At 26.1% G+C, this 26,535-nt stretch overlaps 3 protein-coding genes across 6 annotated transcripts in view; 2 read left to right on the top strand and 1 right to left on the bottom strand.

Moving 5' to 3' along the window:
• The first annotated feature begins 412 nt into the window (after positions 1 to 412).
• LOC129613950 (probable RNA-binding protein CG14230) lies at positions 413 to 2,860 on the top strand. The gene is made up of 4 exons (XM_055528337.1): positions 413 to 726; positions 798 to 1,207; positions 1,263 to 2,175; positions 2,274 to 2,860. Exons 1-4 carry the CDS (start codon positions 528 to 530, stop codon positions 2,462 to 2,464), a joined length of 1,713 nt encoding a protein of 570 aa, XP_055384312.1. The 5' UTR covers positions 413 to 527; the 3' UTR covers positions 2,465 to 2,860.
• Positions 2,861 to 10,272: 7,412 nt separating this feature from the next.
• The window catches only part of LOC129605896 (carboxypeptidase Q-like), a 69,505-nt gene continuing 53,242 nt past the window's right edge, over positions 10,273 to 26,535 (top strand). The window contains exon 1 of one of the 3 annotated variants that reach the window (XM_055515937.1): positions 10,273 to 10,680. The gene's annotated coding sequence lies outside the window, so the exon portion shown is untranslated. The remainder of the gene's footprint in view (positions 10,681 to 26,535) is intronic. The other 2 variants (XM_055516157.1, XM_055516076.1) reach the window with 2 other exon arrangements.
• LOC129605700 (putative uncharacterized protein DDB_G0286901) overlaps positions 11,918 to 26,535 on the bottom strand; it is a 28,775-nt gene continuing 14,157 nt past the window's right edge. The window contains exons 2-4 of one of the 2 annotated variants that reach the window (XM_055515647.1): positions 14,713 to 16,006; positions 14,409 to 14,462; positions 11,918 to 13,384 (exon numbers count right to left, since the gene is read on the bottom strand). In XM_055515647.1, coding sequence (XP_055371622.1) covers positions 12,526 to 13,384; positions 14,409 to 14,462; positions 14,713 to 16,006 — 2,207 coding nt within the window. In that variant the 3' untranslated portion in view covers positions 11,918 to 12,525. The remainder of the gene's footprint in view (positions 13,385 to 14,408; positions 14,463 to 14,712; positions 16,007 to 26,535) is intronic. The other variant, XM_055515728.1, reaches the window with a different exon arrangement.

Here is a 26,535-nt window from a genome sequence, read left to right on the forward strand (position 1 = left end):
TAATCACTTTTATGTATATAACTTCAAATTAGTTGTATTTTGTATAATATTAAGCTTTGGGCTTATTTTGTATAATATTAAGGCGAGAGTGTTTTATTAAAAATTATTTGAAAATTATAATTTGATCTTTTCAAAGAGTAACTAAGTTATTTTTAATCAAGATTACTTGGTTTTGTTTTAATTTGTTTTTTTTTTCAATTTGGAAAAATTACCAAACGTGAATGAAGTTAACACTTTTATACAAAATAATCAAAACTGGCAGCCAATCCGGTTGCTTTTCGCGACAAAGCGTTATCTAGCCTTCACTCACAATAATATCAAAATATCAATTTTGCCAAGAGCTATCGTTATTACCCCTACTTATCAAAATTTTGTTTTGTTTATAAGATAGTATATTAAAGCGTACGAAAACGTCACTTTTTGAATACACGTGATTTTATACAGCGAGTTTCTTAAAAAAATATAATCATATTAACTTTATGGGTGCTGATTTATTTGAAAAACCAAGATAATATTAAAATTATATTATGGAAAAATCGTCAAGGAGGTTGTTTGTTGGTAATATTACAAGCGAGACGAATGAAAAAGATTTGCAAAAATCATTTGGTCGTTATGGACAAGTTGAAAGTATAGAAATAAAAAGAAAAAATAATTTAGTAGATCCAGAGAACCCAACTTATTTCGCCTTTGTTACAATTCTAACTGATGAATTTTCACTCAATAAATGTAAAGAAAATAAATTTAAGCTAAGAATATGTGTATATTTATTTATATATGTATAATTATTTTTGTTTCAGGTTTAAATAGATTTTCGGAAAAAGATTTAAACGGCTTGTTTTTGAATGTTAGTATTGCGAAAGAAAGTTTCTTAGATAAGTTAAAAAAAGAACGCGAAGAGGCTAATTCATATTTTGAAAGTACTCCCTTTAGAAAAGAGAACGGTTACCGCAAAAGTGTAATTAATGACAAGCAGAGCAGTTTTCAGACAGGTGATAACAAAAAAAGGAAAACTTTCGATTCTGATGATGAGATTTTTCAAAAGGACGTGAATTGTGAGAATTTGATGACACATGAAAAATTTAACGGAGCAGAAGCTAAAGAACCAGAACCTTTAAATGATAACGAAAAGAGGATACAATCATTGCAAAAAATGCATGAGGCTTATACAAATAAGAAAATGATTATTCAAAAATCTTTATCTGGTTTGGTAGGAAAATCTAGCAATTTGATAATATGAACTAAATACATAATAAATATTTTAGGACGCCATAAATTCTAAGAAAATTAAATTCGATTTTTACGAATCAGAAGAAGAAGTGCCAGAAAAAATTGTACATAAAACTTTAAATTTGTTTGAAAACGAAGATGATTCTGATGAAGGAAATAAAAATAATTTAGGAAATTCAATAAAAACAAGTAGAGTTTTTGACCAAAATATATTAAAAATGAAGAATAATGTTAACGCAGATCCTCGCTTTAAAATGGATAAACATTTTTTTGATGCTGAGGAGGCGGATGATTTGGAACTAACTTCGTCAGAAACTCATAGTAAAAATGTAAATGTCGAAAACGAAGATGAAAAAGAAGCACAAATTCGAATAATGGAAGAAATAGTTGGACATAAACTTTCGCGACCAGTTGACCCAAATCGAAAAATTTTTCCCCAGTCTGTTATGAGATATGACCCGAAAAATCAGGATCACCGGGAAATTATCGATTCATTAAATAAAATTCAAAGAAAAAGTAATTTGGCTTCAGATAAAACTCAATTGAAGACAGCAAACTTCGAAAAGCAAAAAGAAGAAAGAGATAACGAAGTGTCCAAAGATCAGTTTTACGCAATTAATGATGATTTAAAAAACTCTTTAAAACGCAGGGGTGATGGATTTAGTCTGTTATCCATGTTTGGCAAACAAGAAGAAGGAAATGAAGAGAAAATTATAAATCCAACCGACGAAAAATTTTTGATCAAAAGCTCAAAAAAACCAATTTTAGATGTTGAAGAAAATCCTTTCAAGTTTGATTCATCAGATTCTGAAGACAATTTACAAACCAAGGAAATGGAAATAATACCTAGTAAACAAAATAAGATTAAAATGGGAAACGATAATACTGCAAAATCAGAAGTATGGATTGAAAGTTTCTTTATTTTTGAAAATGATAAAAGATTAAAAGGTACATACTTATCGTCTTTACATTATATAAGCTAGTTTTTCCAAAATATTAGTGAAATTCACTTCTTTTAATTTATGACTTGAATTTTTCTTCTTCAGAAGGAAAGGAGTTTTTTGAATGTAAAAGGCCGAAAATAAATGATGATAGTAATGAAAAAGAAGATTACAATAAAGTGAAGGAACAGTTGAGACAAATAATAAATAAAAAAATAATCAAATCCAAAAAGTCCATGGAAGGAAGAGATAAACTTAAGACAAAAAAAATATCAATATTGAGAAAGAAGAAATAAAAACGTAAACACTGTATGTATGTATATAAATTTATTTTTTTTTGTGATGTTGGGGAGGCGTTGTATGATGCTAAATGGCTTCTGAATAAAAGTTAAATGTGGGACAACTCTTTTGTTGTCTGTAAATATTAGAGATTTTTATAAACACATTAAAGCAAAAACATAACGTGAGAAACATGTAATATAATTTTTACTATTCAATAAAATCAACACTGTCTATTCATATGATTTAACTACGCTACTCATAATTATCATTTCTCTAATGCTTATGAAGAAACAAGAGGAGGGCCTCTACTATAAAATATGTGTAATTTGAAGCATAGTTTTCAATATCGCTATGTACTGCATTTATGAAAATGTTTAGTATAATAAAGTGGCAAGTTTATTTCAATTTCAATTTGATTGAAACCATATTTTTTCTTTTTTCAGTTGTTTCTTTCTTTTAACGCTACTAAAAATGAAGATTTATCTTCAAAATAAAGGTTTTTTGATCATATTGTTTGTTCAAAAATTTTTTTAAAATTTTTAAACTTTTATTCAATTTCAAAAAACATTTTGTTCAAAAAGTCAATTTAATTGGCAACCAGTGGTAACACTACTTTTATGACAAAATTTTTTTGATATTCTCCGCTGCAATTAATCGACTTTGCGCATTAACTAAATGCGAATACGACTTATAACATTATATGGCATATAGTGGATATTATTAGTTTTCCCATCGAATTAGAAATACTAAAGGTAGGAGCATCTTGAAAAAACCATAAAGCCAAACTTTTTCTAGTTATCCCTTTCTTTGCCCTAAACATAGTCAAAGTCGTAACATAAGCATATTGTATACATATTCTTGTCTGGCCTCTACTATGTGTGATATGTGTAATTTGTAAAAAGATTTCAAAGGTAAATTTTTAACTTAAAAAAGTAAAAACTAAAAACATTTCAAAATATATTTCAAAATTTCATTTTGGATATACATATGTATGTATGTGAAAAAAAAACAAATTTAAATGAAATTCATTATTTTTTTTCTTTGAATAAATTTATTTTATAAATTGCAAATATTGTATTTCAATATCACAATATTTTATGATCCTCGGAAATGAACATATTTTGTTAAAAAATTTTTTATATTATCAGCTTTGAAAGCTTTACTGAGCAACTCTAAATCTTCACTCTATAAATGGAAATATATTTCATTTGATCATTTCTAGGAGAACTCTAATAAAAGGTATAAAAAAAAAATTGATTTAAAATATTTGTTTGTATGCTACATTTTATCAAACATAACCTCATTTTGCTTAAAAAAGATTCCGGTCCAGGTAAAATTGTGTTATTCGAAGTAATTTTAATTTAAAACAAAACAAAACAAAAGCAAATGTTTTCTTTGCATAATTAAAAACTTAATAAAATGACAAATTACGAATTAATCAAAGAACTGTTGAATAAATATTACTTTTAATTATTGAAACAAATAATATTAACATGTAAATGTTGTGAAAAAAAATGTTTATTTTTGCAAAGGGGAATAACATTTTGGAACTATACACCATTTTCTTTTTCCAATTCTTTTCCAATACAAATTTTTTTCTTTTTTTCACTTGTTATATTTTTTTCATAAGTTTTTACAAAGTTCTTTTTTTGACACTTATTATTAAATATTTTATTCAATTCAATTCAATATTGTTTATTGTTTCCAGTTAAATATACATTTTACAATAATTTTAATATATACTTATGTCTTAAGTGCTAGAATTTTATGTTATTCTTTTCATGTTATTTAAAAAACTTGTTTATCTAAAAAAAAAATCAGTTTAAATGTATAATAGGAAAAACTAAAGAAAAACCTATAAACAGTTTAGTTTTAATTAAAACTTATGCTATAGTAAAACTGAGTCTAAATTTATAAATAATTTGTTGATATTTGTCTTATCAAGGGATTTTCAGAATTTTCACAATTATGGAAAACCCTTCGATTAAAATATCCATTTTTTCCGATATTAAATGTTATCACTATCATACAAAGCAAGGGTAGGGTAACGCAATGGTAAGTTATATATCATTTTTAATATTTTATTTTACAGTACTTGAAGTTTTCTGATACAGGTATTGGCGCACTTACCCCAAACTGGTACACCGTAAAAAATCATGGGTTGAAATATTACCTTAACTTAACTCTAGATTTTCTATTAATAAAAGGATAAAGAGTCCGTATGGTAAAATTTAGTGTGTCTATTACATATGAAACTAGATTTTTGAAAATTAACTTCTTATCAAATATGACACCCAAATATTTAATTTGATTGGACCATTCAACGGGGGTATTATGAATTCTTAATTTAGTTTGGGGTAAGAAACAAGCCTTTCTCTTCTTGGTTATAAATATAGCTTGTGTTTTTAGCGGATTTATTAAGATTTTCCACTTTTCAAAGTAATTTGAAAGAATATCAATTGAACATTGAATATTATTTATAATATCAGTAGCCAATAATCCTGATGTGAATATTGCAGTATCGTCTGCGAAAATTGAGGATTCACACTTTGTGACTTGAGGGAAATCATGGGTGTAAATATTATAAAGCATAGGAGCTGAAACTGATCCCTGAGGGACATCAGCATTTATACGTTTATTGATGGAATAATAATGATAAGAATAAATAAATATATATATAAATAAATAAATATGTAAATAATAAGAATATATATGTATATTTCAGAGGGGTGGAACGAAGTATAATTATTTTTGATAATATATTTCAATAATTTACATTTATTTTTATAATATAAATTTACTGGTGTATACATTTTTTAGCTTTGTAAAGACTTTTTAACGATTTTACGCAATTATATTCAAAACAAATTTTAATAAACTAAATGTATCCGCGTTCAAAAGTTCGCATTTATACTTCATATTAAAAATTACAACTGCGAGTTTTCATTAATAAAAAATTTCAGCGTTTAGACGTTTCTTTCACGATAACATTTTTCAAACAAAATTCTAAATTTAATTTTTTTAGTTGTGCAAGTGGTTTTTTAACAATATAATATTGGTAATGCAAATAATAAGATTTTCTAGTATAAAGGGAAAAAAGTGGTAAAAATAGCTTTGCAGTGGTATAGAACGCCAAAATGTAGTAAAATACTACAATTGTAGTAAAATTAACAACCCTGCTTCTTACTTTTTCAATTGATCTTCAAATGAAGATCACGATAGGATTTGACCTCGTGAAAATATTTTTAAATAAATCTTCAAAATTAGATTTTATTTTACAAAAATGGATATATTTGAGCTGTTTCATCTGGCAGCACTAATTTCTTCAGACCGAATATTGTCAAACTTGTAGAAGGGCCATATTTATTTTTTTTATCTAGACTATGTACTATAAAATATGTATATGCAAGACAAACAAAAATTTTTATTTAAAGTAATAACTAAAAAATATTTTAAAATATTTATTTACTTGAAATATCTGTTAAAAGAAAATAAATTTAAAAAAACCACTTATTTGTGTAAAAAAAAAGGAATTTCGAAACAATGGGTATAATCGGAAAGTAATCAAAAATGTGCAGCAATGCAGCGTCGATGCGAAAAAAGTTGCTGATGCTATACCGATGTGACGCGTTTACCTTGCTGATGCAATATTATTTTGACTTTTTCTAAATCATATGTTTTTTGGCGTTTATTTTGAAAAGGTTTGATAAAAGTATTAAAATTATAAACAACTGAAAATCTATTAAACATTTTTTTTTTAATTTCAATTAAGTTTTGGACATTTTAATATAATGGAACATTTAAAAATATTAATACCATGTATAAAGAAATAATTAACTTTATTCAATATTGAGTTAAAATTATAAATTATTTGCTTCTCAGCTTCCACATAAAAAATGCATCAATACAAAATTGTAAGAATTTATGCACAGCTGATTTAATATGATGCGTATTTTTGACATTTTTGTACACCAAACTTTAAAGTATTACTGCATCGTTGCTGCATCGATTTTTTTCCGTTTATACCCAATTATTTGTGAAATGATGTAATGTAAAGATTAATTATTTTTAATTTAAATAGTTTCAAAATACTTACATATCTTTGCATGTATCACGAGAATGAAACAGCCGAAATGTTTTACATAGATAAAATATTTCCATAATAGAAAACGTTATATAAAAGAAGAAATGTATAGTTAGAAAATGAATAATCGACTTCAGGAAATAGTTATACACAATTTTCGAGAAACAACATGTTTGCTTATTTGTATTGAATAAGTTTATATTCAAGTGCGCACACTTGCAACTGTGTGGTCGCATGCAATTATGAATTAAGTAATCAAACAGTTCGTATATTATATTTTCTATAACAGGATATTTCAGAGTTGACATCTTTTGTAAGTAAAAAAAATAAATGTTTAATGAAATTGCAGTTTTTCAGATTTTTCAAAGGTCTGCTGAATGACCAAGTTCACGCCACCACGGTATGCCAACTTCGAACAATTTCTTTTTAAGTCAAAAAGCTTCAGGTTCCTAAACCTTGGTGGAAATGGTTACGATTTTTCATATACATATGTACTTATTGACTTTTTTTATATTGACATTTTTTAACATAATTTTTTAAGATTGCATTGTCAGTTGGAGTACGTTAAATATGGAAAAAAATGAATTTTCAAATCAAAAAAATTTGAAATAAGTTTTTTAATTTATTTGTCTAATAAATAAAACTAAAAACTTATTGTATATTTTCTGTTTCATTTATAAAATTTTAAATTAAAATATTTTTTAGAAATAGCAATTTATTTAAATAATAAACACTAAAAGCCACATCTATATTTAGTTTTTTGAACTAGCATTAGTTCGAGCCACTACCACCAAATGAAAATGTCGCCACCTCAAAAAAGTGTTTACTTACCTATGTATCTATTATTAATTATATAATATATTATCTATGCCGACCACTCTTGAATACTGGCTTATATTAATTTACGAGTGTGATTAATAATTATTACTCTATTAGGAATTTCGGATTTCGTTCTACTACTACGGAATTCAATATGAAATTCGTAACTTCTCCGAATTTCAGTGCTACGAGTGATATTTACAATAAGGGATATAATTATTGAAGTTGAATAATATTCATATTAATGTGAATTTCAATAGACAGCGAATTTCTACTTGATTAACCGAATACTGGTTTTGATATTTTCATATTGTTGGTAAGGTAAGATTGATTTTATTATATACATAATCTTCATTTTAAATGTTATTTTGTGCTGATAGCTAACAGTGAAATGGAGAATTAGCTAAAAAATTTTCTTGTTCTTTTTCAGAAATAAATTATTGTATCGATTTCATGTTGCAAAAAAGTTCCAACCATAGTGTTCGCCATTGTTACCGACCGTATTGTGTAAACAATAGGTAGGTTATGTGATGGCAACAAATTTTGCATATCGAGTTTTCGGTGGGAACGTACTTCTCCATAGTAGGGAAGTGTAAATAAACTATTTTTAGCAACCTGTCGGTCTGTCGGTCTGTCGGTCTGTCCGTCTGTCGGTCTGTGTGTGCACGCGTGTATCTCAAGTTCGGCTGAACCGATTTTGATGAAATTTTATATGTAAGTTTATTTCCACCATGGCACGGATCGATCAACTTTTGGGATATATCAGACCTCGGGAACTGCACTTTTTAGCGGGCCTGTTTTACATTTTTGAGCATATTGAAGAACATATTCAATCGATTTACTTGAAATTTCATATATAAGTTTTGCTCTACCGGCGATGAAACCTCCTAACTTTTGGAAGAAATCAGGCGTCAGCAACTGGACGTTTACTACGGGCCAAATATACATTTTTGTGTATATAAAGAGAAATAATCAAGCGATTTCATTGAAATTTAATATTTGAGTTCCTCGTATTAAAACAATGAACATGTAAATTTTTTGGAAAGATCAGGGCTCGAAAACTGATCTGCGGGCCGATTTTACATTTTTCACCATATCTACGGAACGAATTGATGGAGTTTCTTGAAATTTGATATTTGAGTTCTGGTTGTTACCGAAACTAACTGGCGAGCATTTCAGGGAATTCGGGTAGCACAAAGCGAAACTCTACTAAGAGCCAAATTTACATTTTTCTAGGTATGTTAACTATAAGCTTACTAATGTCCTAAAAATTAGAAAGAAGTATTTAACAGACATTTTTATAATATTCTGTAACACTTTCACTTAACTAGACAATACACATTGCGGTCGGTTATGTGCTGACCACATCAGATTTTTTTTTTACTGTTTTCAATTTTTCACATTCAACTTTTACTGCATGTTATTGCAATACTTCAATAACTTTTCGAAGATTACGCTTATTTCGTCAAAAATACTGAATTCTATGAATTTTTTTGGAGTGCAAAACATTTGCATAGAAATTATAAACCTAATAGAACTAATAAAAAAAATATCGAATTTTTGGTCCATACTGGATTTTGAATGAGTTTTAGATATGACTATTTTCAAATTTGGATTTTTAAATTCTGCAATTTTTTTTACTTTTTATATTATTTTGTTATAGAAAATATTTTTCTATTTTGTATTCATGTCATTTTTGTATTTTGAAATATTTCTGGATTTCAATTTACTAAAAATTATTATGGAGATAAATTTTTTTATAAATTTTTGAAGTTTGTTTCAAAATATTTTTTGATTTGAGTAAAAAATCTTAAAAATAAATCTTTCACAATAGGAAAACATGTTTCGAAAAGTATGTTATGGTGGCAGACACATTTTACTTGGGAAGAATTTTTCCATATAAAATTTCTAGTTAAACGCAATGCAATATGTTATTCATTGTATGAGTAGGGTATAAGACGCATTTTTTTTAAATCGTTTCGCTTTTATACTGGAATGAATTACAGGAATAGTTTTGGGCGCTTTTAAAGTGCTTAATAATTTTCCCTATACTTTAATACGAAAATTATACTTTTGTTCGCCTTTAAAAATACATTATAAAAAAATAGGTAAACATTTATTCCGTACTCTTTCTACATCCCAAAAATTCCTATGTGTATAAAATTGAAAATAAGAAGGTATCTCTTATCTCTATCTCTTTAATTCTTATCTCTATACTTCTTATCTCTTTTAGCTAAGCGAATTTTTTATGTACAAATATTGGTAAGTGATTGCATTAGTGTTATGTTGACGGAGAGTTGAACAATTTCTTAAATAGATGTACTTCAGTAATAAGTATGTTATCAATCATTTAAATTATGGTTATAATTTAATCATAGCAATGTTATAATTTTATTAAATGATAATTTTGATTTTGAATTTTTTAGATAACTCGTATGTGTACATATATATATATATATATTTATGTATATATTATGTTGTTAAATTGATTGCCCTGAATGGCATATATAAATAAATAGAAGGTAAATTTGTAGTTAATTCTTAAGTTTAATTTCCAAACAAAAGGTGCTGATTCGATTATTTATTCGAAATCAAATAATAACAATTTAAATCATGTTTATTAATTTATTTCTTTGATATTGTTTCATATAAAAAATTATTGGCACTTAGTTTCATTGTATTTTCATAATTGAACTAAAAAAAATTTTAGAAGATTAAAAAAAAACATTTCTGTACTAATAAAATAATTAAACAAATATGTTTAGATTTTTGTTTTATAAATCTTAAACTAAAGTGTAATAACATACATTTTTAACATACCTAAAGTTTTAAATAAAAATGTAAACTTAAACCTAAATTATAATTAAAACAAAAAACTCTAACCGCTCAAGCTAGAATTTTCTTTTAGGTTATTAAATTTTTGGCACGTTATAATATTTTTTTAATGCTTTATTTTAATTTGGCATTAATATTCGATTTGACGAACAACTTAAATTAAAATCATAACTTTAATTTTGTTTTACATTGATAATTTTTGTTTGAAATAGTTTTATTCATTCATTACTTATACATATTTCGAAAATTTTGATGTGTTGGCATTGAATAATTATAGTGAACGAAAGTGTAATTAAATTTTAATGTGATTGAGCTGTGTTCGAAAAATTTTCTTGCATCATAATAGGCGTATAAGGAATAAAGTTTATTCCAAAGGCAATTGAAATATGTAATTATTAATTTTTTTTACGTTAAGGTATTATTAACTTTTACTTTTAAAAATTATGTTAAAAAAATAATAAACATTTGTTTAAAAACAAGCAATAAAATAAGGTATGCACGATCATGGGTTTGATTTTTGGTTAGTTAATCAAAAATTATAAAAGTTAAAAAAATAACAAGATTCGACCCATTGTTATATTAAATTTTAATCAAAATTATTAATGCAACATAAATTATTTGTAATTAAACTTTATGGTATTTAATTCATGTTAATTTGTTGTTAAATATGCTCAATGCAGCACCGCAAAAAGTGATACGGGTCTGAATTTCATAAATGTGACACAGTAGCTTTACAATTACATCACAAATTTGATAATGTAACCTTATAATCTTTATGAAATGTAACTTCATACAGATTATGAATTTACATTTAATTAATGATGTTTACGACTTTAGTGATTTTATGTAGTTTCACTGAATGTATATAAAGTATATAAAGTTTTTAAAAAAATGCTGTTTGGTCTAAACTTCATTGAAGTGTTCTTCAAAATTTCTAAGTTAATTTGACAACGTGTTTTGAAGAATATGTATTTAAAATAATCATTAAAAAAACTAGGTCTACTTAAGTACTACTTACAAAAATATAATAATTTAAAAACTAATATAATATGTATTATAATTATTTGAATTTCTTACAGTATTTGGTATATTCAAAAATATTCGACATAATTAGTTCATTTCGACTTTCTTTTTGGTAATGGCAAGATTTTATATAATTTCCAATTGAATAAATCAATTAAATTTTGCTTTATTATATTTAGTCAATCTCATATTCAATCTCTTATTTAAATTGATGTACAATGTATGAACATGTACAAGTAACATTTAGTGGAATATTGAGTTAATTGGCGTTTTTGAAAACATGAAATAAAAATTAATTATATTTAAGTTTTAAGTTATACATGTCTATGTATATTTTAAAAGAAGCTATTAAAAAAGGGCTACTTAATTATTAAAAAATTATTATTATAACTAAGCATACATACATATATACTGTAACATTTATAATATACATAAGATGTATATTAATTTTTGAAAGTTTATTTGCAATTTTTTTTAAATTTATATAATTTTTTAAAAATATCGTTCATATTTGAAGAGTTCTTATTAATTTACTTTGCAATAAGTAATAACATTGAAATATTTTAGAACGTAATAAAACGAAAGCTATGACTAGTTAATGAATAAAAAACTGAGCCTGAAATATAGAAACTGGAGATTTTTTTTATTTATATTTAATTTAATATTTAGAAGTTTTTTAAATTATATGTATAAGTTATATAATAACGGAAAACCAATCGTATCAAAATATTTTAAAATAATAACAAATAGCTATTATTTTATATAACTATAAAAATAGCATATGGTTACTATTCTGAAATATCTTAATTAATATGATAACAATACTAGTTTAACTTAATTAATATAACTTCGAGAAAATGCTTCAGTCTTGCGCTAGTTCCTAAATTAGAAAATTAAACAAAAATTGATAGTTCTTTCTATGAAATTTCAAATGTAACATGAATTACCTTTTTCAAATATTCCATATAATAATGAACATTCTATTATATAATAATGAAAATTATTACAAAATATACATATATTTAAAATCTTTTTTTTTTTTTTTAATTTTGATGAATAACTTAATGGCTTTGAGTTTGACCCCGTTTATCTCAAAATAAGTCTTCCTAAAATGCAATTTTTTAAATTAATTTCTAAAATATTTCAACGTTTATGACTCAATGTATGTAATTCTATGTTTTTAAAGCAATATTTCATAAAATTCAAATAAATAATGATTTATAAAAAATAAATTCTAATTAAAACAAAAAATTCCTTGAAAAGAATTTTTGTGTGATTTTTTATGAGTATAATGAATGATATTTGAATCCATTTTCACGATGTCGACGATAATGATGATTCTATACTTTTTTTATTAACAGATGCAACATTTAATATTTTTATTGTTTCAATGCTGCTATTGTTGTTATTACCGGTAATAATATTACTGTTATTTTTATTAGAACTATTATTAATGCTTTTAAGGTTAGTATTGTTATTATCATTATTATTGCGGTTATTGTCATTATTGACACTATTCTCGTTATTACTCATTATTTCATTATTATTACTGTTATTGTTATCATTATTAATATTTTCGATTGCAGAATTAGTATTATTATTACTATTAACTGCATTTAAATCCGTATGATCAATGTTATTAGTTTTTTTACAGCTCTGATTTGCATTTATGGGTTTTATAAATAATTGCTGATTTTCTTTTAAACCGAATAGCTGTTGTTGTTGATGTTGCTTTTGTTGACTTGCAATATTAGTACTGGCAGCAGCAGCTATGCGCTCAAAAGCAATAACAGTCCTTTCTAATAAATTAATAAGTCTTTCTTCTCTATCATTCATTTTTTTGTACATATCTTCATCGCGTTTCTCCCTTCTTCTTAAATATTCAATTAATTCATAATTTGTACTTTCACCACCATCCGTTTCAGTAGTAGACGACTTACGTCGTTTATTATTACGTGTTGTCAGTGATATATTTGAAGATTCTGACAATGTATCATTATTTGGATCAAATGTTATATCATTAGAATTAATGATATTATTTGTAAGTGAATTATTGTTAAGGTTGTTATGGTTATCAATATTATTATTATTACTATTATTGTTACTATCACTGTTGTTAATGATACTATTTTTTCGATGTCCATTTAATCCGTTCATAAAATATTCTGGATGCCTAAAATATATGAAAATGATCAAAAAATATTTTACCATACAGAGTAACAGGTACATAAATCATTTTAGTATGTTGAAAAAGTATAAATAGTAACTTATATCTAAACTATGCATATTAAAAATGTAGCTGTATAATAATTTCAAGGTCTTTTCCCGTTTTACGAAAAATTTAATTAATATTAAAAATTTTTTTCTAAATACATACTTATAGATTTCATTCTTATCATATCAAAAATTAATTTTGACTAAATTATTTAAAATTGAAGTAAAACATATTTACAATGCTTTTTCAATTACACGCATATTAATTTCCGCATAAACATTATTACAATCATATTTACATATATGAAAATAAAATTTTTTCTCAAGAGCTCTACAAGCAAGTGATTATTAAAATTGTTATTATGAAAATTATATTATGACATAATATATTTGTATATTTTTCATACACTTATAACCAATAATTGTAAAATTTTAGTAACCGAATTAATTTAGCTTCCAAGTTTATTTAAGGAAGGTTGTTAATATGAAAATAAAATTAATTTTTTTATAAAATTTTAATGTTCGAGAAGTAAATTTCAGTTAAATATGTGCTATTTTCTAATTATTCTTAAATAGTTATTTTATTTTTGCTAAACACTTTTGTTTTAAACGTAGCATTCTTATCTTACTTTTGAAGGGTGTTTATACCCCATATTTTGTTTCAAGTATTACGTATATGTTAAAATAAATATATGTATACTAGTTAGTTGAAGCAACATAATTCAAATTGAAAAGCTTATTTTTAAAAGTGTAATTTCTAGAAAGGAAAATTCTAATTAAGGACTAAATAATGGATACCTAGCCATTAAAAAATAGGCACAACATTTTCTTATTTTTTCTTTTAAAATACCACAATAAAACAATATGTATACATGCATGTTAAAAATTAAACACCTATGTATGTAGTTGATACAAATAAAATAAAATAAATAATTTAAAACATTAATAAAATATTTTATATTTTTAACTACTGAGGAGCTCACCCGTTTTTATCAGTTTTAATATTACATGACTCATGATCCGAAACGGGCTCATCCCTGAAATTTCAAAAGGAAAACTTATAAAATACATACATACATCGAGATTTTTTTTAAATATTAAATTAGAAAATCAACAGTAATAAAAACAAAATAAATAGGTAATCACTTGCAATTAAACATTATTTCAATTATAAACTAATTCAATTAAGTTTAGTTAGTGTGCAGTAGGATTTTTATAAGATACATAATTAATAATATGCTATGCTAGTTAGTTAATTATTTTAATAAAATAAATATGTATACTTACTTAATGTTGCTTAAAAAGTCTGGCAATCCAAATTCTTGAATATTTCTTTTTTTGTTATGATTATTTGCAATATTGCTGTTGTTATTGTTATTATTATTACTACTACAATTATTGCTGTTATTATAATTAATATTGTGATTATTAATGTTATTATGGCGGCTGTCATTTTTACTCTGAGTATTATGATCATTGTTGTGATGAACGGCTCTTAAACCAAACATTGATAAATCAATGCTACCATGATTATTATTTATACTTAGATCATTATTAATATTATTGTTATTCTTAGATTGTGTTACATCATTACAGTTGTCACTAACCATAATTGAATCATTCTGATTATCGATGTTATCAGTATCATCGATATCATCATCTTCATCATCTTCATGCAATTCTGTTTCAACAAAATTATTTGGTAACAATCGATCAGATTCACTATTTTCACTATTATTATTTAAATTTGTTAACATTACTTCACGATTCATTAACATATTCGTTAACGCTACCATATTTTTTCTTCGCTGATAATATGATATTTCATGTTTAATTTTATTATTGCCATGACTATTTGTGTGAATCGTGCTAGAATTACCAGCGGCAGCAGCTGCAGCTGCTGCGGCAGCTGCTATTGACGCAACCAATGATGATGAATTTGATGATGATTGTACGTTTGATACTATAGCTGATGCAACAGCACTTTGATTTGTTACTGTTGACGGATGAGTTTGATTTGATAAATGATGTTGATGATTTGCAATAATATGATCTTGATGTAAGCCATTGCCACTTGTATTAACATCTCTCAAATCCGGTATTTCAATTGGTTCCAGACCCTCACCATTTAATGCTGATTGCAAAAGATTTGTGGCAGCCCTTTTATTTGTTATACCCCAAGTTTCACCTCGTTGCTCTTCAATTTCCCGAAACAAATACATATATGGCCAATTCCGTCGAACATGTCGTTCTGGATTCTTTTTCAGTTGAGTATAAATTTTTTTTAAGTTCTCATAGCGATTACAACATTGCTTGGCACTTCTCTTACGATTACTATATTTATTTAATATTCCAGCAACCATTTCCCACACACTGGCATGATTTTTCCGATTAGATTGAAAGGCACATTGAATTCGTTCTGATTTTACAATATTTAATAAAGCTATAGATTCTGGCACATTGAAATAACTTTCAGGTGTACGTGGTGTCCTTTGATGAACGTGCATAATTTTTTTAGTTCTTCCTTGCAGACGAGAGTTAAAGAGCGATTGTTTTTTGTATTCTGTTATTAAATTATAACCTAAAAAAGTAGAAGATTTAATTATAAGTGCGTATTAGAATTTTATAGGTTTACAAGTGTTTGCTTTGTGATGTATGTATTTAAAAAAATTTTAACAGGAATATGTTTTGTTTATATACAAAAGCACAAATATACACATACAAATATATAAGTACAAACATGTTACCTATATAACGAAACCGGATTGTGTCAAGTTAAGTTGAAGAAGATTGTTCGAAGTATTTGACTTGTAATTAAAATCTAGTATTATCACCCCAATACATAATTACAAATAAATGTATTACTATTTGAATTGATTTCAAAAACTTAATGAGTCAAAATATTTACATTTAAAATATGTCATATTGATTTGAAAATTTGTTTCCAAAAATTAAATTCAAATATTATAAACACGCAAATAGCAAAAACTTACTTAGGTATATTTTATTTCCAAATTCATATTAGTTTGTTTTAATATAGTTATAGTGCAATAATTTTGAATTTTATTGGTATATTTGTTGAATGTATTCGAATAATTCTAAAAAATAATATTTGTTAAATATCAAATATTATTTTTTTAGAATTATTGGAATTTCGAATTCCTGTATTAAAATTTTGTATGTAAACTAGGTTGACAAATAGTGATAACTATACCAAAAGTAGTTATCACTATTTGTTAACCTAGGCCCGAAAGAAGTTTTCTTTGGGTCTATGATTAATGATTACGATTATCTTCCTTTGTTTGCTTTACTTACTTTGCTTAAAAAAACTTTCAAAGAAAAAAACTTAACCGAAAATAAAAATCGGTACATTTTATTACGCTCCAGCAGAAAACAGTAATTTATTTATAGAATATTTAGAAAATAAACTAATTCAGATCATTTATTCTTTACTGATAGCAACTTGAGTTTATTTGAAAATAATAACATATTAGTAAGATATAAAAATATGATAGCTACTGCAGGATATTACATAGTAAACAAAATTGAAAGTACAAGAGTAACACAACAAACAAAGATTTTAATTGATCATATAATTAACGTACAAATATTAACAATAATTTCAATATTAGTTTCAAAATAGAAGATAATAATTTATCAGATCATCGGCTAGCTAGCCACGGTTGCTTTTAACTTCGAGATGCCCAAAAAATAGCCTATGAAAACGCGGGTAATGCACAGAACAGATTATGATCGAGTACTTCAGATTATTTTCTTCCACCTATCTTCTAAAAGAGAAAATAGGTGGAACAACGGTAACGGAAATTAATGTTTTAATAAAAACTCTTCAAGAAGCAAAGGAAATGTGTACAAAAATTTTCCGTTTTAGAACTAGAAATAACAGTTGGATAAAACTGCCCTTAGTGGAAAAATTGAAATATAGGAAATCATTGTATGATGAGCTAAAAGAAAACCGAACAACTATGAAAGAACAATAAAATAAGATAAAATAAGTTGAAGCTAAAAAGGAGATAAAAAAGTTAATAAAACAAGCTTGGTTCCAATTTATAAAGCTGGCTTAAAAGAGGAATGCGCGAATTGTAGGCCAATTTCACTTTTAAACTCAATTTTAAAAAATATATGAAAAAGCATTGAGCGCAAGAATTAGAAATTTCATAAAGCAAGGAATAGGTTTTGATAAGAATCAATACAGTTTTTTTTGAAAATAGTGATCAAATATATTTTTGAAAATATATGATGCATTGGACGAGGGGCACTATTTCGTATTCGTTGACTTAACAAAGGCTTTTGATGTAGTTAATCATCGGAGACTTTGTGATCTGTTAAGCAACATGGGAATAAGAGGTATTTGAAATGCTTTACTACAAAGTTATTTGAGAAATAGAACCCAATGTGTTAAGACTCAAGAAGTACTTAGTGATGTAGTAACTATAATAACAGGTGTACCTCAAGGCTCTATATTAGGTCCGCTTTTGTACCTGCTAATATATATTATGAACATACCAAAACAGAAGTTTATATCAAAGATCAAACTATATCATTTATGGGGATGACACAAATTTTATTGCAAAAGCCAAATTATTAGCAGAATTAGAATATATATTAAATAACGATCTGAAAACCTTATGCTGCTGGCTAGATTACAATGAATTGTGTATCATTTCAAAAAAAGCCAATTATATAATATTCAAAATCCCTAAACAAAGGTTTAATGATATCACAATTAAGGTTAAAGGTAATACAATTCAAAATGTAGATAATGTTGAGAACTTAGGAATGATAATTGAAGAAAATATAGGATGGGACTACCACATAAAAAAATTGAAGCACACGATCATCCCTATAAGCGTGGCTATTAAAGGATCTGGCGGTATCCCAACACATGGAGCTGAGCTTGTTTATAATGGCTATATTCTATCAAAAATCAGATATAACATACGTATGTAGCTGGAGTTACTGCTCTAAATTTCATATAAAGCAAATAAGTATAATAATGAATAAAGCGCAAAAACACTTTTTAAAATTAGTCTTACGAACATACGTTCGTACGGGTATAAAAATTATTGCTTTATCAGTTTTAGCTATAAAAAAAAATATTTCAAAAAATTTTACAAATTAACGATAAATTCAGTTCAATTAAATGGTGGCCTGGACAAGTAAATAGCATATTCTCAAGTGAAACGAGAAAAAAAGGGTATTCCCTATTCCTACAATGTAATTTCTAATTTTAACAGCATCTAGTATTTTTAAAAAGTATACAAAATTCAGGTACATATCATTCCATTTGGCGTTAACAGTCACTTGGTGTTAAAAAGTTATTACAGGTCGACGCATATTTTAAAAATTTTTGCATAATATATTGAGGAAAAATTGAAAATGCTTAATACGGAAATTTTTATTCGAAAGTGTATAAAAAATGGTTCAGCGGCTGAACAATTAACCCAATTATTGTTTACAATTAGCATAAAAATTATTATCAAAATAGAAAAATTTTGCATTTTATCGATTACCATTGCAAAGCATTGGTAAAATAAGTTTTGTCCGTTATTGTTTAAACTCGTATATATATATACATATATATATATATATAAAGAGATGTATATATATATTTACATTCATGCACATATATACATTCATGCATATAAAGCGAACGTTATGTTGATGAAATTACGCCAATATTTTAAAATAATCTCATGAAGAAACAGAAGGTTAATGTTTTATTAAATTTTATTCTAAAGAATGAAAAATAAAATATCCATAACTGACAAAAATTCGAGCCTGAACACTGAAAGAATGTAATCATATCAGTAGATCAGAATTAATGTTAAAAAAAAATCTTCAATGAAAGTGTTTTTTGGTAATTTTTTCGAAATAAAAATATGTACTTTTATTTTTCTCTTTTATTCGGAATAAAATACTTCAATTTTTTGCTAATATATTTCGTGCGCTACATACGTACTTTATCAAAGCTGATTTTCATCTCTAATTAATGTTTTAGACACAAATTTTCTGCCATGCTGCCAAATTTTAAAATTTGGTAATTCAGAGTAAACCTGGTCAAACTAAAATAACTTTTTTCTTTTATTTATCGTATAGCACACACATACATAGATATGTAACTAAATTAAATAGATCATGTTAAAAAATAAATTTAGAAAACAATTTCAGTCTTAATATAAAAACAAGTAAAAACGTTTCAGTCGGTATAAATCGATTGAATTATACCCTGCACCTTTCGTTATTGTGTAGCAATTACTCGAACCCGTGAAATCATTCTATAGAAACTTCACGGATATGTCTGACCTATAATTGGACACACGACTGCCAAGTCTCAAGAATCTGACTTTATTATTCTGGAGTTGTATGGCAGCTACCCGAACCTGTCAAGAAATTCCTCTAAAACTTCAGAAATATACTTGACTTATAATTGGACACATGACTGCCAAGTTTCATAAATCTGACTTTATTATTTTTCCGAATATAAAAAATTTACTGTTGGAGTTGTATGGCAGTCACCTGAAGCGGTGCAGCTATCCCATTTTAATTTTTAGACTATGTGTAGAATATAATTGGACACATGTATACAAAATTTTATATTTATAGCTTTATTAGTTTTTGAAATATTTAAAATAAACTTTTGGAGTTGTTTGTCAGCTACCCGAACCCGTTGTCCGAATTAGTCCAATAACAATAGGGTTCGTCCTTGGCACAAAAGAAAAAACGGACGGACGGACGGACATGTCTAAATCGACGCAGAATTTTACGCTGAGCAAGTATATATATATATGTCCATATAGCAGATGACTCTTTCAAGTAGTTACAAACTCCATACCAAAGTTAATATACCCTTCACGAAGTGCAGGGTATAAAAAGAAATAATAACAAGAATCAGTAGCAATTGTTGAATAAAACGGATGTAACATACAATCATACGATAAAATTTATTTTAAAGGTGAATTCTTTAATACCTGAGACTTTGATATTAAACACGTTTACATCGCAACAGCATTCGATTGTTACCTCTTTTTTAACAATTTATCGCAAATTTTACAACTTTTCTGTATCTGTAACTATATCCATTGCTTATATCAAATTTTGGCATTATTAAAAATGCTAAGCTAATGCCATAACTTGGACATTAATTACATAATGATAATCTATTTTTGTTACATCGTGTGGAAAGCATAACAATTATTATTTAAAGTATATTTTTACATAAGTACTTAAATTATTACACTATTTTTTATTAAAATAGACTAAATCCACAATGTTGAGAAAGCTTTCAAAGTAAGTAAAGCGCCAAATGCCCATTTTTCATTTCAATACCCTACTTTGTAAGCTTTGACAATAAAAAAGACAATTTTTGTTTGGTAAGTCTAAAAATTTTGAAAAAATAAATAATAAAAATCAAAATGAATAGAACAAAAATCAAAATGAATAGAACAAAACAAAAATAAATTTTTGAAAAAATATTTAAATAGAAATTAGTTTACGAAATCAAAGAGAAAGAGTAAAATTATTTAAGACAAAAACATACTGACCGTTGTTAAAGCGCCCGAATAAACTTCTTATTGCAACTACGTTTACTTTGCTTACTTCCCTTTACATATTTTGTTTAAAAAAGCTTTGAAATTAATACTGAGCTTTAATTAATATTGAGCACTTACAAAAGTTTTTTGCAAAGAGGAATACATGGTCATTCTAATGAACTATGTACGTGCAGATGTATGAGTACATTATTAATTAATAATTTTTTCATAGTTATATTTTGATATGGATCAGTAATTTGAATGATTTAAAAAATGATTGAATAAATGTGTGAACGCATGTTTATGAGCGTATGTACATACGGGGTGTTATCAATGCACTGTATTGTAGATATGGTATGGATTAACTTCAAAAAACAGTTTTTCTGTTATTTAAAATTATTGTAATAACATCGCTAAAAACTTGTTAGGTACTTGAAAGTTATTGAAGTTAGTTATCAGAGTTACATACACATGTTAATGTTCATACGTATACATACATATGTAAATGTGTATACGCTTTTGTATGTATAAGGAAAGTTATAAGTAGAAGAAATTGTTTAAACCTTCAAATCAAATTTGAACTTCAATCTAAAATTTTGAGATCAAGTTAAATGCAAAAATAGCATGCGATTCAGTTTTCCACATTTTCATATTAATTTCATTTACCAAAACTCATAACACTGACTACTGAGTATGATTACTCATGCTCAATCAGTAATACATGCAATTTCATAGTTTGTTTGCTTGAAATTGAAATTTTTTGTAACTGATCCAGTTAAAGAAAGTGTTGCCGTAATGATTTTTGCACTAAGAGCAAAAACAAAGTTGATTAATTTGTGTCACAACCTTTAATATTTTATTGTTATTAATTTGTTATTCTACAAATTTGTTTAAAATTTTTATTTCAACCCAATTTGATTTGAAAAGTTTAAGATTTAGAAAAAAAGGTTTTTGTTCAACTTTTTTGTACCTCACTTTTTTCAGAGCAATTAAATGTATGGTGTTTTACATAATATATATGAACATTTTTGTAAGGTTCAATTTTTTATGTATGCGTAACTATTACTAGTAAGGCAAATTTTATTCTCAAATTAACCTCCAAATAATCAATTTAAGAAGTTTTTAGCTTTAAAATTAATTTGATGACAGAAATCTATTAATATTTACATCCTTATGATATTTTTGGGTCCATGTAATTTTATTGAACTGAGTGGAAAATAAAAATTGAGAAATTTTTTTAAAACAATTAAAAAAAAATCACATTTTATTAAAATTCATAAAGTACTTAATCAAGTGCATACATATACATATACCTATGTAATTATACATAACTATCCATTTCTGATTTTCGAAGCATTAATATTGTGTGTATTAATGCGTTACGTCCTACATTATTCTTATATTGTATACATAAATGTGTACATCTTTATTAATATATTTAAATTATTTGAAATTCACAAATTTGCTTTTTATATTGCCATTTTTTATATTATACATGTATGTTGTTATATAATGTGTACTTACAACTTAATCTGAAATATTTTAAGCCGGAAACATTGACGATAAACATAACGAATTTGAATAAAGTTGCTTATAGTGAAAATAAAGTAACAAAATAATATTATTAAAAAACTAACGACTGACCCATCCACCCATCAACATATTCCTGTACTGATATTAATATCGTTTACGATCTATTTCTTTTCATATACATACATACATACATATATATAAATGTCAAAAATCAAAACAAATAAATTTGTATAGGTAAAAAAAGCGTTGTATATTTGTATCATTATTGTTTTATTTTTTTATTATTTATATGATGTAAAAATCTAATAACTTTATATGATCTTTACAGGCAAGCCCAACATTGATAGTATACATATGTACGTTATGATTATATAATTAAAAATAAAGAAATAGTTCGGTATTTAAATAGTTATTGCTCCGAAAAGAGGAAAAAGAAAACGTATTACAGAGAGAAAGATAGAGAATAATTATACAACTATCTATTTCTACATGTCAATCATCATCCCCAAAAAAAAAATTTATACATACATATGTGTATGAACATGAATGAAAATTCATGTTGAAATATATTAGAATAACGGTACACATTATATAATATACATATATCTTAAAGTACCATATTTTGAATAATACTTTAAGATAATCGATGCAAATCAATAAACTTTAAATATCGATGCAAATCAATAAACGCAACTTCGCAAACAAATGTAATTGTAAGATCTTTACACACTTAAATATACACTACCGACAACGCTGCACAATAGCGGAATTGATTTGAATTTCTAATTCCAAGCAAAATAAACATTATCTTTTTTGTTTTTGACGTTTAGACAAATGTAAATCATACTTTCAATTTCGAAGCGCATCTTTGCATTCTGACTATGTTAACAGCTTAAATATAAGTTATTGTCAAAATCAATAGATAGTGCAAAACCATTACACTTACAACAAGTTGTATTACAAGAAAGGAATCAAGACGTGATAGGACAGACTTAAATTTCGTTGATATTTTCTAATATACTACAACCTAGTTTTCGAACTAATTTTTACTGCTTGGAAAACCAAATACTTTTAGCAAATAGACATTTGATTGAATTAGTTTTCCGCGAATTTCACTTGGAATTGGCTTTAGTTCATTACATTTCAACAAAATTCGTGTTTTTTTATTGGAATTTGAATAGTTAAATTGATTTGGAAATTGTATTCATACAAATAAACTTTTCTAGCGGTCAATTTTTTGCCAAAATCAGATTGCGTTCTTCTTTTTCGCGAGTGAGAATGTGTTTACGTATAAAAGTGAAACTAAATAGAGAGGAAACTATAACTCTTCATTAACATATTTACAACTTGATTCAAATAGTAGAGGAAAAATACAAAAAAGGAACATGAAAATATAGCATGCGCAACATATGATGGGCGTAAAATTTTACTAAGTTGAAAACAACATCCAAAACCATCGAACTGGCGTTGGATTCATGGTTGTTGATCATTTAAAAGAGCTCGTAACAAATTTTGTACTATATTTAGATAGAACAGCGATAATGAAATTGAAAGACTTTAGCAATGTAACATCATAGCCAAATATATGCTTCTATTGTTGATAAATGTGCTGAACAAATAGAGAAATTATACGATCAAGTAACATACCAACAAAGGCAAACTAAACTACACGAAAATAACTTAGTGACCGGTGATTTTAGTGCACAAGTGGACGCTGTAAGAGTAAACGCTCTAGGCACAAGGTACGAAAGAGGAACACAGTTTTGTCGGGAAGAAAACTTTAAAATCTCCAATTCGTGGTTCTGTTTGGAGAAGATCAAGGAGAAGTAGTCGGCAATCGAAACTGGATATGGAGAAATTAAAAAATAATGAGGTAAAAGCTAATCTAACGGACATAAACAAACAACTACGAACGGTTAAAAATGAAAATATAAACGTTTGGGAGCAAATGAAAACGATAGATACTAAACGACACGTCGTAGAATATTTTAGGTGCCAAAAGATATGTGGCAAAACAAAAGTGGATGACAAAACACATTTTGCAAATGATGAAAAAAAGAAGAAATTTCAAGAACAAAAATTCTGCAGAGTATATAAGAATTCATCGAGCGATAAGATTTGAAATAAGAAAAGCTAAAATAAATTGCTTGAATCAAGAGTGTAATGAAATTGAAAGATTTCAACGTATTCATGATGACTTTAATTTATAAAAAAAAATAAAAGAAGTTTCTGGAGCTTACAAAAAAAGAAACATTACTAGTCTTCCAGATGAGAATAATCAACTAATAAGGTTAGCCGATGAAAAAATGAGAGTATGGGAAACTATATTAGAAAATTATTTACAGACTCCGCATCCTATGTATTATTAGTTGCTAGTAGGAGTAGAAACCCACACACAGTGGCAACAATCAGAATCGACAATCTTCCAAACGTATATGTGGTACGACCGGGAACTCGTATATGCGCGAGCCTGGATTTGCATTACACGCAGTATTTTAAGCTGAAATACATGCCACATAGATCTACTTAAGAATAAATCAAGAAAGCAGACATACATACTCGTATGTATGTAATTTATGTATATCACATGTACATATTTAATACTCCAAAAAACGTAATTTTTTTAATATTTTTTATGACAATCATTTTCCCATCAATTACCGTTATATGCTTTACAATTATGTCGTTCACAACTCGTCAAGAGCATAAAATGAAACTTTGTAAAATTTAGAATTTTATGTTGATAAAAATTTAGAATTTAGATGCACACATGCTTAACAAATGTCGTTATATAAAACTATATAATCTACAAAATGTGTATGTACAGTTACTTTAATATATAAATAGCTATTTTATTTATTAATATGGTAAGATAAGTATATTCATGTATACATATGAATGTACATACTTCCATATTATCTACAATTATTATAACTGTATATACAATTAAATATTTATAGTGTATGAAGCGCTTATTTACAAGTATTGGTAACAATGAATCTAACTATATTTTTTTTTCTTCTTGTTATAATAAAACAAATATTTTTGTGGATGCGATGATTAAGAAATAACGAAAATAACAACAATAAACGAGATCGGACTCTCATATCGGGTTTAAAATTAAAAAAAAGAAACAAACTTAGTTGATTTTGTGGTTGGTTTTTAGAGCGCGCGTTAAATGAATGATTATCAAAAATAATAATAACAAACAAACTGGCAATAAAGAGCAAAATTGTAGGGAAGAAAAGGCAGTAATAAAAATTGAACTAAAAACATAAACTATCATTGCCGTTGCCGTCTGATTTTTTTTAGTTTAATTTTTGAGTTTATATTTTGCTGATTTTTTTTGTTCAAATTTAATTTAATGACAGTCAATTTAATAATATTAATACTTATTTACTATTAAAGTTCCCTACATTTTTATATTCTTCTTCAGTATATGTTATCTACATAATGTATGTATGTTTCAATATAAAAATGTATTTTACTATATATAAATATAAATAAATATGACTTCATGTAGGTATATACATACATGTATTTATGTATAGGTATATAAATTATATTAATTTATTTATTAATTTTGGTTCCTAATAATTTAATAGCAGTTTCTTTTTTTTCTTATGAAATGTATGATCGTTATTTTTTAGGTCGAAAATACAAGTATGCGCAAATATGAGTGTATACAATAAGTTTGTTTTTTCCTTACGTGCTTGTGTTTTTTTTAAATTAGAATTAGCTATTTGAAGAGGTTTAAAGGCTGTTGGGTATTTGCCTAAATGCTAATTAATTTTCAGTAAATTTTATTCAGCAATTTAAATTGAGTTGCTAAATTAAATTAAGTTGAAAGTGTTGGTCAATCTGACATATTGAAAAGGATAAATTTGTATGTATAAACTATGAATGTCAAATAAGGAGATACAATTAAAAGGAGGGGACTTTACCAAATTGACTTATTCAATACAGTTTTAATCGCTGGGTAAAACAAACTACAGGTTAAATATTCATGGCCTTTTTCGGCACATTT

Source organism: Condylostylus longicornis, unplaced genomic scaffold (assembly GCF_029603195.1).
Source record: "Condylostylus longicornis isolate FDR11 unplaced genomic scaffold, ASM2960319v2 ptg000001l, whole genome shotgun sequence".
Lineage (NCBI taxonomy): Eukaryota > Metazoa > Arthropoda > Insecta > Diptera > Dolichopodidae > Condylostylus > Condylostylus longicornis.

Excerpts from the sequence above, each read along its gene's own strand:
- LOC129613950 (XM_055528337.1), top strand. The coding sequence starts at position 528 with ATGGAAAAATCGTCAAGGAGGTTGTTTGTTGGTAATATTACAAGCGAG. Across the intron at positions 727-797 it reads TGAATTTTCACTCAATAAAT|GTTTAAATAGATTTTCGGAA; the intron begins GTAAAGAAAATA and ends TTTTTGTTTCAG. Across the intron at positions 2,176-2,273 it reads AAATGATAAAAGATTAAAAG|AAGGAAAGGAGTTTTTTGAA; the intron begins GTACATACTTAT and ends TTTCTTCTTCAG.